Raw genomic sequence first — 15,099 nt, forward strand, 5'->3', positions numbered from 1 at the left:
ACATAAATTAAGTTTTAGATTTTAATAGATAAGAGTTACTTTGTTAAAAGGTTACCTAAAGAAATATGACCAGGATTGAGGCCTTATATGTTACTGTTCATCTTACTGGTATACTTAAAACAAGGTATTATGGGGCTATGTTACTTGAAAGATTCATAACATAGATAGATCTCATGACCAGTTAAAACGAAGTGATTTTTTGTTTCACAAACCATAAATAATTTCATCTTTTGTTCATGAGATTAGATTTAAATTTACTCTTTTCTATAATTCCATTTTAATAATAATATTTTTATTTTAGACAGATCTGAGAACAATTGGCAAGAAATTCCTCCCCGCTGACATCAATAGTGGAAAGGTAGAAAAGGTAAAGAAAATCAATAACTTCTTAAATTATGCTAACTACAATAAATATGAACTAAATTACTGGAATTATTTTTTGTCAATAAAGGCTACAAACTCTGGAGGTGAACAGGTCCAAAGTCATTGTTATGGTGACTTCCATGGAAAATTATTAACAGTTAAACTTTTGGTGGCTTTTCAACATTAAAAAAAAAAACCTTTTGTTTCAGGAATTGTAACTATGATATGCTTACATGAACTGTGAGACTTACCAGATGTAATTGGTGCCCTTTACAAGGACCTTTTCTTATCTATCAATTTTTTTACCTTTTTATTTTAGTTATAGTAATAAACTATTATGTTTATTTAATGAACTTATTATATGCAAATATAAGATGAGGAAAGAATATTAGGAGCAATTTGATGAAGCTGTGGATTTGTTTATTGCCGTCATTTTGCAGTACACACATATGTGTTCGTGTTACTAAATTTTTTTGTGTCAGCAAATTGTATTTTTACCTGAATGTTTAATGCTGCAAGTTTAAGTTTATAATGTCTTTGTTTTTCATCAGGGGAAATGAAGTACATCTGGTTATCTTCCTTTGGGAATAATTATATACTTGAAGACATAAATGTCACTGCCACAGGTTTCTTTTTGTGAAAGCCATCTATCTTGATTCCTTTATTTATTCTCAGTCTCAAGCTTTTCTTTCATCTCTATTGTTCTTCTTAGAATCCTCTCCAGTTTCTTTACAGTTCTTTTTCTTTTGGTTATAGTAGCTATCTCAAACTTCAGTGTGCACCAGAATTTGCTGGAGGTCTGGCTAGAACACAAATTGCTGGACCTCAAACCACCTCTAGTCCCTTCTGAGTTTCTGATTCATTAAGACTAGGATGGAATCCAAGAATTTGCATTTTGAACAGTTTTCCAGGAGTTGTAGAATTCTGGGAAGCATACTTAAAAAAGTAGGCAACAGTCTTGACTAGATCTTTTGAGTGCAACAAATCTCTATAGGAAAAGTAAATAATGTCAAAGCAGTGTCTGTACATCCTTACATTATTTTACTTAAGAAAATTTTGAAGCTTTCTGGATTCTTGGTATTCTGCTTTCTCTGTGTGTCCTAAAAGATGTTGAGAACTCACCTCTGCTGCAAGCTCATGGGATAGTAGTACGGAGACTCTTATCTGTTCCCTTCACTCTTTCAGAGTGTTTTTGCTTTTAAAAGTTTTGCACAGTGATCTTTGAATGTAGCTAACAAGAAGAAAAAGAATCTTAAAACTTTCTGATCTAGATTATTCTGTGTCAAACTTTATCTTTGAAAATATTATTAATGCAAATGTAACTTTTCACATGAAAAAAATTTGATATTTCTGCCGTTCCTCTTTGATTATATTTTTTCTTACATTACCTACTTCCAATACAATATTATTAATAAACTAATAGTTCTAGAATTATTATTTTCACATAATTCTTCTTTTTTTTTTTAATAGAGTTTTGCCCTGTTGCCCAGGTTGAAGTTCAGTGATGTGATCCCCTGCCTCCTGGGTTCAGGTGATCGTCCTGCCTCAGCCCCCTGAGTAGCTGGGACTATAGGCACGCACCACCATGCCCGGCTAATTTTTGTAGTTTTAGTAGAGATGGGATTTCTCTGTGTTGGCCAGTCTGGCCTCAAACTCCTGATCTCAAGTCATCCTTCCACCTTGGCCTCCCAAAGTACTGGAGTTATAGGTGTGAGCTGCCATGCCTGGCCTTTTCACGTAATTATTCTTATTTATATTATGTTATATTATATTTATGTGATTAATATATAATTAATCACAGAATTAATAATTGTCTTCACCAGTATTAGTGAAGATATTTAGAAAAATAATTTAAATAACCATTTTAGAAGTTGACACACAGAAATTACTCATTTGGTTTGCCTTACATTGAGATATCACTTCACACCAGTTAGAATGGCGATCATTAAAAAATCTGGAGATAACCGATGCTGGAGAGGATGTGGAGAAATAGAACGCTTTTACACTGTTGGTAGGAGTGTAAATTAATTCAACCATTGTGGAAGACAGTGTGGTGATTCCTCAAGGATCTAGAACTAGGAATACCATTTGACCCAGCAATCTCATTACTGGATATAAACCCAAAGGATTATAAATCTTTCTATTATAAAGACACATGCACATGTATGTTTATTGTGGCACTGTTCACAATAGCAAAGACTTGGAACCAACCCAAATGCCCATCAATGATAGACTGGGTAAAGAAGATGTGGCACATATACACCATGGAATACTATGCAGCCATAAAAAAGAATGAGTTAATGTCCTTTTCAGGGACATGGATGAAACTGGAAACCATCATTCTCAGCAAACTGACACAAGAACAGAAAACCAAACACGGCATGTTCTCACTCATAAGTGGGTGTTGAACAATGAGAACACATGGACACAGGGAGGGGAACATCACATACCAGGGCCTGGGGTTGGAGGAACTAGAGGAGGAATAGCAGGGCATGTGGGGGTTGGGGAGAGATAGCATTAGGAGAAATACCTAATGTAGATGACAGGGCAATGGATGCAGCAAACCACCATGGCACATGAATATCTGTGTAATAAACCTGCACTATCTTCACATGTACACCAGAACTTAAAAGTATAATAAAAAAAAAAAGTCACTATCTTCAGCCAAAGTAAATATTTAAGGAATGTATTTTTGATGTGAATTGAATTATTTTGGCTTCTTTGTTAGTAAAATAAGACTAATGTAGTAAAAGTTCCTTATTTATGTCTTCATTGGAATGCTTTATTAACCAGCATTTTACCATTAATGATGACTATAAATACATGACTCAAGAATCAGTCACTACCGCTCGGTTACTAACATTATGTAAGTTATAGTTTTTGTTTAACTCGGTTTTAATCTGTGAATAAGATATAGAACAACATTTGGCAAACAGAATATTTGAATGAGTAATCTGCCTATATCTCTTGACCATGCCAGATTTTGGTATAAAATTATATTTTCTAGTTCTTCTTTTTTTAAAAAAATATATTAGAACAGAGTGAAAGAAAGAAAGAGCTGGGTTATCTAGTGATCGTTCAATTAGGGCATGCTAGAAACCAAAGTTCCAAAAACCAACTTAGAAAATTTAAAATATACGATAGACCAGCTATTTCAAGAAGCAGAGGAAGCACGGTTGTGGCATGTTTCTGACTGAGGGTGGAGGGGAATTAAATGATAGGGACCAGGAACAGATTGGAAAGTCCAGACATAGGGTCATTGCCCTGGATTTAAATCTTCTTTTTCCTGCTTATTAGTTTTTGTGACTTTTCATAAGTTAGTTAATCTTGCTAGATTTTAAATTCCTTATTTAAATGCTACTCCCTTACGACATTGAAGACCTCAATGAGATAATGTATGTGAAACACTAAATAGTACAATGCAAATGGCAAGCTTTGAGAATTATGAGCAATTTAGGACGGTATTTTTGTCTTGGAAGTCTAAGAATATATGAATCCTTATTATGTCAGTTAGGTATCTTATTACTGAGTGATCTTCAAGGGGATTCAGTGAATAAGGTAAATTGGTAAATCATTATTGTCTGGGTTTTGGCCCCAAACCCCATGCAGAACGCTACTACTTGAGGTAGGTTGGTCTCTGTGGTAGAACTAAGGCAAGCTAAAAGCCCTGCTCTGTTTCTACTAAGCTCCAAGCCCATCTGATACTACCATTTCTGAGAGAGAAAGCCAAAGGAGAGTGAGGACTGGAGAGCATTTGACCCAATATTTAAGAAGCAGTTAAAAAGCAACAGGTGGGGGGAGGAGGCTGTCATCTTAGTAGAAGCCACCGCTATTAACCTTGTGTGGTCCCTTTGCAAGAGCCTCACCCATGTATTTTCCTACCGCCTTGGAATCTCATTCACTAGGCCTGAGGCTCACTACAATACTCTGGAGCTTTCCCAAGACAAATCATTAATCCTTTTTGGAGGTAGATTAAAGGAGTGTGGAGAGAAGTCTTCAAACTTCATGCTCAAAGTAAATGATCACACAGTGTGTATTATTATTTTTGTAATTAGCAAAACTTCGACAATGCTGTTTTCAGCCTTTGGGAACTTGAGAATGGAAAGGGAGAATGGGGAGCTGATATCTGTGATCAGGTAAGAAAGATTCCAAGTCTGTAGTTAGAAGACAGCTAATCCTGGGCACATTGAATTCACATCTCCCGTTCTAAGACACATCACAGGCCTTCAGAAAGGCGTTGTCCTGAAGCTTTGAAACTGAAGTCTTAGTAATGACTATTATCACTGATTATTTTGGGAGAAGGTAGAATGGGAAAAAGTAGAAATAACTTTATTGCTAATTAATATAGTGGTTTTGCTCAGGTTCTTTTCTCTTTCTTCTATTCTCTTAACATTATTTTTCAATTTTTATCTTTTCTCCGCAAAGTTCCCCCAGAACCTTGATGCAAAAGTTTCAGAAAAATTTAAAAACTGGTGACAGTTGGGTGATGACAACTTTTTCCAGGCTTTCAGATTTTCTTATAGGCACTTTATATCTGATTCAAAAGCTGTAAAAAGTGTGAGTGGAGGTAAGTATGTTAGGGAAGCTGTATTTTGCAACTGCTTTCCTGAGTTTTTCAGGGCATGCGTTATTTTTCTCAGATATTACCAAGTCCTACGACTGCTCTTGCAGCTCATAGGATAAAAATTATGAAAAAAGTCATGATAAAAAGGAAGTATAACTGTTAATATTCTTAATATTCTTCTATTTTAATATCTTGCTGTAGCTTTTTAAACCAAGGTATAAAAGTTAATAATAAAATATAGTTTAGTTGAAAATACTTTGTTACCAATACAGCTACCTGAGGACCTCATGTACTGCAGTGGAGTCCTAACTCTACAGTCTTTCAGTTCTGTGTTTATTTTTTCTAAGTTTTAAGAATGACAGGTTATATGTATGCCTTTTAAAATGTAAATCTATGATTAAGACCTCATTTTCCCAAGTAGGAGTGACTGTCTCAAACCTCAGCAGTACTGACATCAGCCACAAGATGGCTTCACTGCCTTAAAATTCAAAGTGAATGTTCTCTTGCCCTTGGACAGTCTAGAAATTGGACGTTTTTAAAAAGAAAAGGATGAAAAAAGTTTTAAGTTTTGATTTCTTAAAATAATATCATGGTTCCTATATGTTAATTTAGTCTGTGTTAAGTAATACAATTTGTTTCTTTTAGTAAGCTATATATTAAAATTAAACATCTACTTGTAATTTTAGAAAACATGGATTACTAAAACTCTTATGCTTTATTTACAAGTCCTTATTGCTAATTACTAATAGGAATTCTGTGGAGTTTAAATAGATACTTTTTCGGATAATTGAAAAATAAACTATTCACCCTTACCTTTTTTTTTTTCTTTTGGTTCCAAGGAACAAAAAGAGAAGTGAGAATAGGAAAAGTGTTACTTTTGGCAGGTAGTCCCACATGCTTTCCTTCCATTCATTTGCTATAAATTACTTTATGATTGAATATGAGTAACTTATATGCCATACTGTTATTTTGAGGTTTAAAAGGAGACTTTTTACTTTCAGGGAATCTTAAGTTTGGGAAAACCTATTCAAGATTATGTTGTCAATTTCTTAATTATAAGACATTTATTAAATGTTTTAAAAATTCCTAAGAGGTAGTAGATCTTCTAGTTAATATACCACTATATAATTCAGAAGTTTTAAATTTTATTATTATTTATTTTCCACTTAAACTCCCTTGCCACATAAGAATATCATTTGAAACATTTGAGATTAGGATTAGGTACTGCCTTCCATACAGTTATTTCTTCCAATATTCTTGATGCTTTTCATCTGCTCCCCTCTTGATCTTTTTTGGCACCATCATCTACCTTACTCAGGACAACTCTGGTTTTTGGTGAATTCTAATCATCGTTGTTTTGTTTTTCTTCTGTCATTTGTTGAGGGCCTACACTATGCTAGGTCCCATGTTAAATTTATGTGTATTATCTATACAATATTCAGAACAACACAAAAAATATAAACGATTACAGCCTTTCCTTTTATTTTAGAGATAAGAGAATTGCACCTTCCCTAAGTTCACAGTTTTTTTTGTCGCTATAGCACCTGAGTCTCCTTCCCTCAGCTGTCAGACAAATGGCTCTTTATTTTTCAAATTTCAACTGAAGTGTGACCCTACTTCTCTTCTAAGTTTCTTGACCTCTTTTTTTTTTTTTTGAAAGGAAGAAAAAGAATGTAAAAAAAAAAAACAACAATAAAGGAAAGGAAGAAAGAGGAAGAGGAAGAGGGAGAGAGAACAGGGGTGTTGCTTTATTGCCCGGGCTAGAATGCAGTCTAAAACTGGGTATGCCTGTAATTGTGTTTAATAATAGAGACATTAAAAAAAAAAATGAGGGAAGAAAATAATTAACAAGCAGCCAACCAATATTTCATTTAAACCTGTAAATACGTGTGATGTAGTACTAATAAGAGTGTATATTTTGTGTATTTAAAGTGGAGAGTTCTATGAATGTTAATAAAGTCTACTTGTTCCAGATCTGAGTTCAAGTCCTGGATATCGATGTTAACATTCTATCTCATTGATCTATCTAATATTGATGTTAAAGTCTCCCGCTATTATTGTGTAAGGGTCCAAGTCTCTTTGTAAGTCTTATATATCTGGGTATTTCTGTATTGGGTGCATATATGTTTAGGATCTTTAGCTCTTCTTGTTACATTGATCCTTTTATCTTTATGTAATATCTTTCTTTGCTTCTTTTGATCTTTGTTGCATTGAAATCTATTTTATCAGCAAAAATTGCAACTCCTGCTTTCTATTTATTTATTTTAGCTCTCCATTTGGTTGGTAAATTTTTCACCATCCCTTTGTTTTGAGTCTTTATGTATCCTTGCATGTGAAATGGATCTGGATGTAGCATACCAATGGGTCTTGGCTTTTTTTGCCTGTCTGTGTCTTTGGATTGGGGGATTTAGTCGATTTAAATTTAGAATTAATAACAATATATGTGTGTTTGATACTGTCATTTAATGTTAGTTGGCTGTTTTGCCCATTAGTTGATGCAATTTCTTAAATATATTGATGTTCTTTATTTTTTTGTTATTTTTTAGAAAGGCTGATACTGGTTGTTCCTTTCTATTTGTAGTGGTTCTTTCAGAAGCTCTTGTAAAGCAGGCCTGGTGGTGATGAAATCTCTGAGTGCTTGCTTGTTCACAAAAGATTTTATTTTTCCTTCGCTTATGAAGCTTAGTTTGGCTGGATGTAAAATTCTGGGTTGAAAGTTTTTTTCTTTAAGGATGTTGAATATTGGCCCCCACTCTCTTCTGGCTTGTAGGGTTTCTACTGAGAGATCTGCTGTGAGTCTGATGGGCTTCCCTTTATGGGTGACCTGACCTTTCTCTCTGGCTGCCCACAGTATTTTCTCTTTCATTTCAACCCTGGTGAATCTGGCAATTATGTGCCTTGAGGTTGGTCTTCTTGAGGAATATTTTTGTGGTGTTCTCTGTATTTCCAGGAGTTGAATATTGTCCTGCCTTGCTAGGTTGGGAAAGTTTTCCTGAATAATATCCTGAAGCATATTTTCCAGCTTGGATTGATTCTCTTCGTCACATTCAGGTACACGTATCAAACGTAGATTAGGTCTTTTCACATAGTCCCATATTTCTTGGAAACTTTGCTCGTTCTTTTTTATCCTTTTTTCTCTAATCTTGTCTTTTTGTTTTATTTCATGAAGTTGGTCTTCGATCTCTGATATCTTTTCTTCTACTTGATCAATTCGGCTGTTAAGACTTGTGCATAGTTCGCGAAATTCTCTGTTGTATTTTTCAGCTCCATTAATTCACTTATATTCCTCTCTAAATTGTGTGTTATTGTTAACATTTCTTCAAGCCTTTTTTCAAAGTTCTTGGTTTCTTTGCATTGGGTTAGAACAAGTTCTTTTAATTCCCAGAAGTTTCTTATCATCCACTTTTTAAAGCCAGCTTCTGCTAATGGAACACAGTCTTTCTCCATCAGGCCTTGTTCTGTTTCTGATGAGGAACTGTGATCCCCTGTAGAGGGAGAGGCGTTCTGAGTTTGGTTATTCTCAGCCTTTTTAGGCTGTTTTCTTCCCTTCGTTATAGATTTATCCATCTGTGGTCTTTATAATTACCGTCTTTATAGTTGGGTTTCTGAATGGATGTCCAACTTGTTGATTCCCGGCGCTAGAATCTGAGCAACCCACTGCTCCGGCCAAAACAGCGGCTTTAAGATTGACGGTGCTTTTCTGACTCTGCACCAAGAACCGCCACACCAAGGCAGCGGCAAAACCGCCTCACCGGCCTCAAGAGTCACGCTGGCGATACGTGGGGCTCCTCCGCTGGGAATCTCCTGGTGTGTGAGCAACAAAAATTGATCTGAAAGTGTGGCGTCCCCTCGTTCTCTGCTCTTTCAGTGGGAGCTGCAATCCCGAGCTGCTAGTGATCAGCCATCTTGGATCTCTCTCTCCTCTTGACCTCTTTTGAGCAGAATTAATTTTTAAATATGAATGTTCTTATTGCCCTTTATACCTACATCTGTTTTTAGTATGTAACAAATATTATCATGCTTTTAGCATACGCACTACAAAGAAGACAGGCTGTGCTGTGAGATAGATCTGAATTGGAGTTCTGATTTGCCTGTTACTGATTGACCACTGTTAAAGTACTTTACCCTCTGTCCTTAATTTTCTTATTTAGTATACACAAATATTCCTAATGTGCTTTATCTATCTGGAGGTAAGTTAAAGAACTCATGTAAAGATCCTGCTACATTTTCTGGTGTATGTCTAGGAAGTGCTAAGTAAATTATAGTTAAAGCACTAGATTTTTTTTTTTTTATCAGTTTCTGCATGTATATTTGTGCTAAGTGATAGCAATATAGAGATCAAGAAAGCCGCTGTCTTCTTGGAGCACGTAGCCCAATGAGAGATTGAGAAACCAACAATGTCAATGTAGTGAGACAAATGCTATGTCAAAGGTGTGTACAATAAAGGGGCAGCTGTTTCAGTTTAGTGAGGTTATTAGGTTGCTTTTCTTGCTAGCCTGTTAAGCTTTTAGATATGTGATATTCAGTGAAGGAATGGTGGTTAGATGCCCCATATGGGATCGCATTTAAAATATTAGGGTACTGATATATGGTACATGCACACATACACACCCAGATTACACATACACACCATATTTAATATTTTCTATTACACAAAAAGCTCCTTCGTAGTAGAAACTAAAGAATAGAAAATAAAGCTTGACAGATAATCACTGGTAACAATACATGGAAGATAAGTATAGGGGATATTTGTAATTTCTAAAACCTGAATTCTCTCCCTGTGTTTGGGGGAATTTAGCATTTTAAGAGTCTTGGTAATAGAGAAGAAGAAAATGCCAGATACTTTTCTCCCAGCCTCCTTTGCAGCTATGCTAGTCAGGTGTAGCTGCCTTGAAGTTGTGCCATTTACACACACAAAAAGCAGGAACTGTGGAGAATCTTGTCTAGTAATAGTTGAAGCTGCAGCAAGATTGTTTCTGGAGTAGTAGCTGCAGGAGTGCCAGAGTACGTGTCCAGAGCTAATGAGATCACTGGTACAAGGCATAGTGTTAGATACTTGCCGTTGGCTGGATCCAGCTTGTTCCAGCTCATGAAGTTGATGGTTGGCATCTTTCCCCAATTTTGAGTGCAATAACATCCAGCTGATGGTTGTGGTTGGCCATGGAAATTGGCACAAATTACTGAGTAGAGTGGCTTTTCCCTGTCCCTCTACCAGAAGTATTTTACCAACACACCTCTGCATGCATGTAACAGTTTTCCTAAGGAATATAACCAGGAATGAAACTCTATTGCATTGTGGAATTAAGCCAGTATTCAACTTTACAAGATAATGCCAAATTATCTTGCAAAGCACTTGTATCAGCTTATGTTACCTTCAGTATTGTCTATGAGATTCAGTTGAGCCATATCTTTTGTGGCACTTGAAATGATCAAAATTTTCTAATCTTGTGATTGTAAAATACATTATTTTTCCTTAGATTAGTCCTTCCCCTGTGCATACAGAGTTTTTGAATCAAATGATTAAGACTTAAAATATCATGTTGGAGTTTTGATTGAAATTGCATTGAATCTGCACATTAGCTTAAAAACATCTTTATATGATATATTACCAGTGAAATGCTGGCAAAATCCTTCTCTGAATAGCAAAAAAGAGCCCTTACACATAGGATTTGCCATTTTCTATGGTGTAAATATTTTCTGTATGGCTGATTATAAGCTATGTTATGAAATCACTGAACCTGGAATTAGGAAGAAATGTACATAAAGAAAGCTCTTGTGAGCTGGTGTAAGCTGGCTCCAGCACAACGCTGGATGTATCTTTCTTCATTTATTAATTCTTTCTATAAGCTTTTATAACTTATTGGAAGTATATACGCTGTGCATCTTTTGTAAGCTTTATTCCTGGATCTATTTTTGTTATTGTAAATGGTGTTTTAGAAATTTTTTAAACTACTATTTCTATCTGTTACTGGTACATGGAAAGGCAGCTGATATTTGTATATTGATTGTCATTCTGTCACCTTCCAGTTACTATTCTTATATTATTTATTCTTACATTATTATTCTTATATAGTCTTATATTCTTATTATTTCAGTTATAATTTTAAAAACACCATTTATAATAGTATAAGAATAATATATTATTATATATATTCTTTTATGTTTCTCTATAAATTTGCCTTTTCTTATAGCTTGTTGTGTCTATCATTTAGTGTAATATTTTTTAGGGTAGTCTATGACATAGCATATGTCAATAGTTTTTCCTATTTACTGGCGAGTAATATTCCTTTGTATGGATATATCACATTTTGTTCTTCCACTTACTATTAGATTGGTGCAAAAGTAATTGTGGTTTTTGATATTACTTGTGTCTTATAACTGTTATCAGTTCTTAAATTGTTGGTTTATGCCTTTACTCTTAGCTTCTTGATCACTCTTGTCAGTTATCAATTTCATTAGTCTTTGTTACAGTAGACTTTGTTAACGTTCTTATTGTATTTTTAGTTTGATTCATTTATTTTTCTCCTACCTGATTTGAACTAATTGCTTTTTTTTCTCAACTTTTTAGTTCAACTCAGTTTTACTTTTTCAAAAATAGGTTATAAGATATACCAAAGAAACTATACAATACAAAATTTAACAATGAAGTTAAAGTATATAGCAAAAGCCAAATATCACAATACACGTGAATAATATTTAAAATAAGCCTTTCAATCCTAGAAAACTAAAATGGGGAGAACTTTACTGAAGGGTAACATACATAAAATGAGGACTAATAGCAAGGAACAATTCTAAACATTTTCCCAATGACTGATTAAGCCTCAAAAAGATAACTTAGGAAAATGATTAACATGTAGTTTTTATTTTTTCCTAGTCAATTCAGTTCTACTTAAATTTGGTTACCATTTAATATATATATAAATTAGAGTAACTTTTTTTCTACTCAATTACTATCATTTTTTCTTTTTCACCTTTTCCCTAATTTTCTGTAGCAACACTGTTCCTTTGGTTTGATCAGTTGAACTCAATAAGTTTGGTGCCTAAAATGAGTATTAACTCTTATTGTAATAATAGCACTTGGGAAATGCAATCCTTGAAAAGGCAAATCTTTAACCAAGGTGCTTGACAAAGCTAAGTATCCATTCTCCATGTGACAGCGTCTCCCATGTTAATCACTAGGATAATGGCTGCTCTTGGCTAGATCAAATGACCTTGTATGATACTGGAATGCTCCCTGGTGAGGTACTGTAGAGCTATGTGCACAAACACCCACCCATTTAAGCTTCCAATAAATACAAAGTATCATTTTAAACTATTTCATTAGAATAAATTTAAAATATTGCATTTCTGTTGGCCTGCTTTGCTTTTTGAGCTGGCTTGAAGTGCTGTTTGTGACATAGAAGACAACTTCTTTGTTCAACTCATTAATTTTCTTTTTCAGTTTTCTTTATTTTAAGGCTATTAAGTTTTTTTCTAGCACTGATTTAACTATATTCTTGTATTTATATAGGAAATATATGTGTATTTACATATTTATAAACATAACTATATATTCAGATATGAAGATTTTATACACGGTACTTTCATTTTTCAGTTCTAAATATTTTTCAATTAATCTTATTTATTTTGATTACAGAATATTAGATTTTTTTGGTTACAGTTTTCTAATTCAGCTACATTGTGATCAGAGGATTTAGAATGAATGATAGCTCTATTTTGAAATTTGTAGAGTTTTTATGGCTTGTTATGTATTTGTAAATGTCACATATATGCTTGAGAAGATACTTGTTTCTATTGGGTTTAAAGTTCTATATAAATTTTCTAGTTTAGGCTTATTATTTTGTAGTTGTGTTTGATAATTACAAATTCTCAAGTCCTTAGGGGCTTAAATTTTTTTTTCTTTTATGTTTCTTAATCTTTGTAACTTGCTTCCTTGTAAGTCTCACGTTAGATTGTTAGGATTTCATTTTTCTTGATTTTTCTGTGTGAGGATCGTGGCCACTTGAATCAGAAATGCTGTTTTTTTAAAGAAGGGATATGTGCTTGTTTCTGCCTCGAGCTAGTCGGGGTGCTATTGACTTACAGCGAGTTAAAGTGCTGGCTAAGTTTAACTTTGCCCCTTTGCCACCAGCCCAAAGCTGAAACTCTTAGTTGCAGTGTTGTTACTGCAAGAAGCAAACATACATCTTCTCTGGAGGGAAGTGTCAAAATTGGGGTTCCCCAGAGATACGCGTCTCTGCGTAACATCAGGAATGTTTCTGAAATTTCTAACAATGTATAGTTGTTTTCTTGGGTCTGATACCATACTTAGAATGGTACAAGGGGGTGTGTGACAAATCAAACTTTATTATTTTTTTTCTCTCTTCCTATCCCACGTCTATGTTTATTTATTAAAGTCAAATTGTGTTAATGTGATATTGAGTCGTTGGATAGAGAAAGTAGGTAAAAAAGACGTTGTGATAAATGCTATTTAAAGCTTCTCTTTCAGGCTTTTAAAGTGGCTCTAGGCAGAATTTGTATTTCTTCTTCCAGTGCAGCTTTTTTGAAACATTGCCCTGTTGCTTGGGCCTCAAGGTAAAGATGTGAATAATGTAGTCAAAAACCTCCCTTGAAATAAAAGAATGGATGAAAAAATGAGCCCTAGGAAATCTCCCCTGAAGCCACTGGAAATGCTTTTGGAAGTAGTCATAGGGTAGAGAAAGAAATGAATTGTGGCTTTAAGTAGATAAAAAAATGATGGAAGATGAAACTATTTCATTTTCTCCTTATTTTAATTTACTTTGCAATAATGGAGCATTGATTGGAACTGAATCATACTTACAGATTCCTTTTGGGTATATACTTTGTTTCTAGGGTTGATAGAGAATGTGATGCTTATGTTGTAAGGTATATAGATTAACTTCTTTCTCAAGGAAATTAATAAGATTACAAAAATAGGTCAGGTGTGGTTGCTCACGCCTGTAATCCCACCACTTTGGAAGGCCAAGGTGGGTGGATCACCTGAGGACGGGAGCTCGAGACCAGCCTGGTCAACGTGGTGAAACCCCATCTCTACTAAAAAAGATACAAAAATTAGCTGGGTGGTTGCTCACACCTGTAATCCCAGCTACTGGGAAGGCTGAGGAAGGGGAATCACTTGAACCTTGGAGCATGTTTGCAAGAAGCAAACATACCTTGTCTCTGGAGGGAAGTGTCCAAATTGGGGTTCCCCAGAGATAGGCATCTCTGCGTAACATCAGGAATGTTTCTGAAATTTCTAACAATGTATAGTTGTGCAGTGAGCCAAGATCAAGCCATTGCACTCCAGCCTGGGTGACAGAGAGAGTCTACGTCTCAAAAAAAAAAAAAAAAAAAAAAGGTTTACAAAAATAAATGGTTGGAATATGTTTTCAGGCTAAGTGTCTTAAATCGTTTCTAGAGTTAAGAAAAAAAAAATCCATTGTAAGCGTTTATCCAGGTGCGATCATACTGTAGAGAATTGGTCCCCGTCATCCAAACTTTGGAGAGTCTGATACACAAGAATGTTATTTAGTATGATCAATAAATTAATAAACTAACAATCATTTAAATCTAATATTTTATATCAGTTGGTATAACTAATTAGGAGTTTAGATGACAGAGGTGTTCATCTACCTCAGGAGAAGGAATGATGCTTAGATTAACAGCCTAAGAGAATATTTCTAGCAGATACTTAATATTGTTTATTAAAGTTAGAGATGCTTACCTGGAGGCACAATGATACATCGTTCTAAGCCATTAAAACTTTTTATAGTAATTTATTTTGACTGTTTCTTATTGCTCATACAAAAGAGAAAATCAGATTAAAGAAAGCTTGGGTGATCAAAATTAATCCTTTTTATTATTTTTATTTGAAATTGGTATTTTTTTTTTTACTTTGGAGTTGCTCTTGACAGTAGTTAAGAAAGATTTTGAAATTCTTGTCTATTTTGTGGATGTTTTAGATGATTTTTTAAATTTTTATTTATTTATTTATTTTTGGTCTTTTTTTTAATTTTAGGTTTTGGGGTACATGTGAAGGACATGCAAGATTGTTGCATATGTACACACATGGCAGTGTGATTTGCTGCCTTCCTTCCCATCACCTATGTCTGGCATTTCTCCCCATGCTTTCTCTCCCCAAAGATTATATATATATATATATATATATATAT

General features: G+C 34.4%; 1 protein-coding gene across 9 annotated transcripts in view; it reads left to right on the forward strand.

Annotated features, from left to right (window-relative positions):
- Positions 1-15,099, forward strand: part of TDRD3 (tudor domain containing 3) — a 180,909-nt gene that overhangs the window by 46,710 nt on the left and 119,100 nt on the right. For 7 of the 9 annotated variants that reach the window (XR_004268813.1, XR_004268812.1, XR_004268811.1 and 4 more), the window contains exon 3: positions 302-367. Coding sequence is in view for 3 of the 9 variants with exons in the window: in XM_032277328.1 (XP_032133219.1) it covers positions 302-367 (66 nt within the window). In the remaining 6 variants the exon portion in view is untranslated. The remainder of the gene's footprint in view (positions 1-301; positions 368-15,099) is intronic. The other 2 variants (XM_032277333.1, XM_032277332.1) reach the window with 1 other exon arrangement.

The sequence above is a fragment of the Sapajus apella genome, unplaced genomic scaffold, assembly GCF_009761245.1.
Source record: "Sapajus apella isolate SASKATOON/1434 unplaced genomic scaffold, GSC_monkey_1.0 scaffold9, whole genome shotgun sequence".
NCBI classification, from domain to species: domain Eukaryota; kingdom Metazoa; phylum Chordata; class Mammalia; order Primates; family Cebidae; genus Sapajus; species Sapajus apella.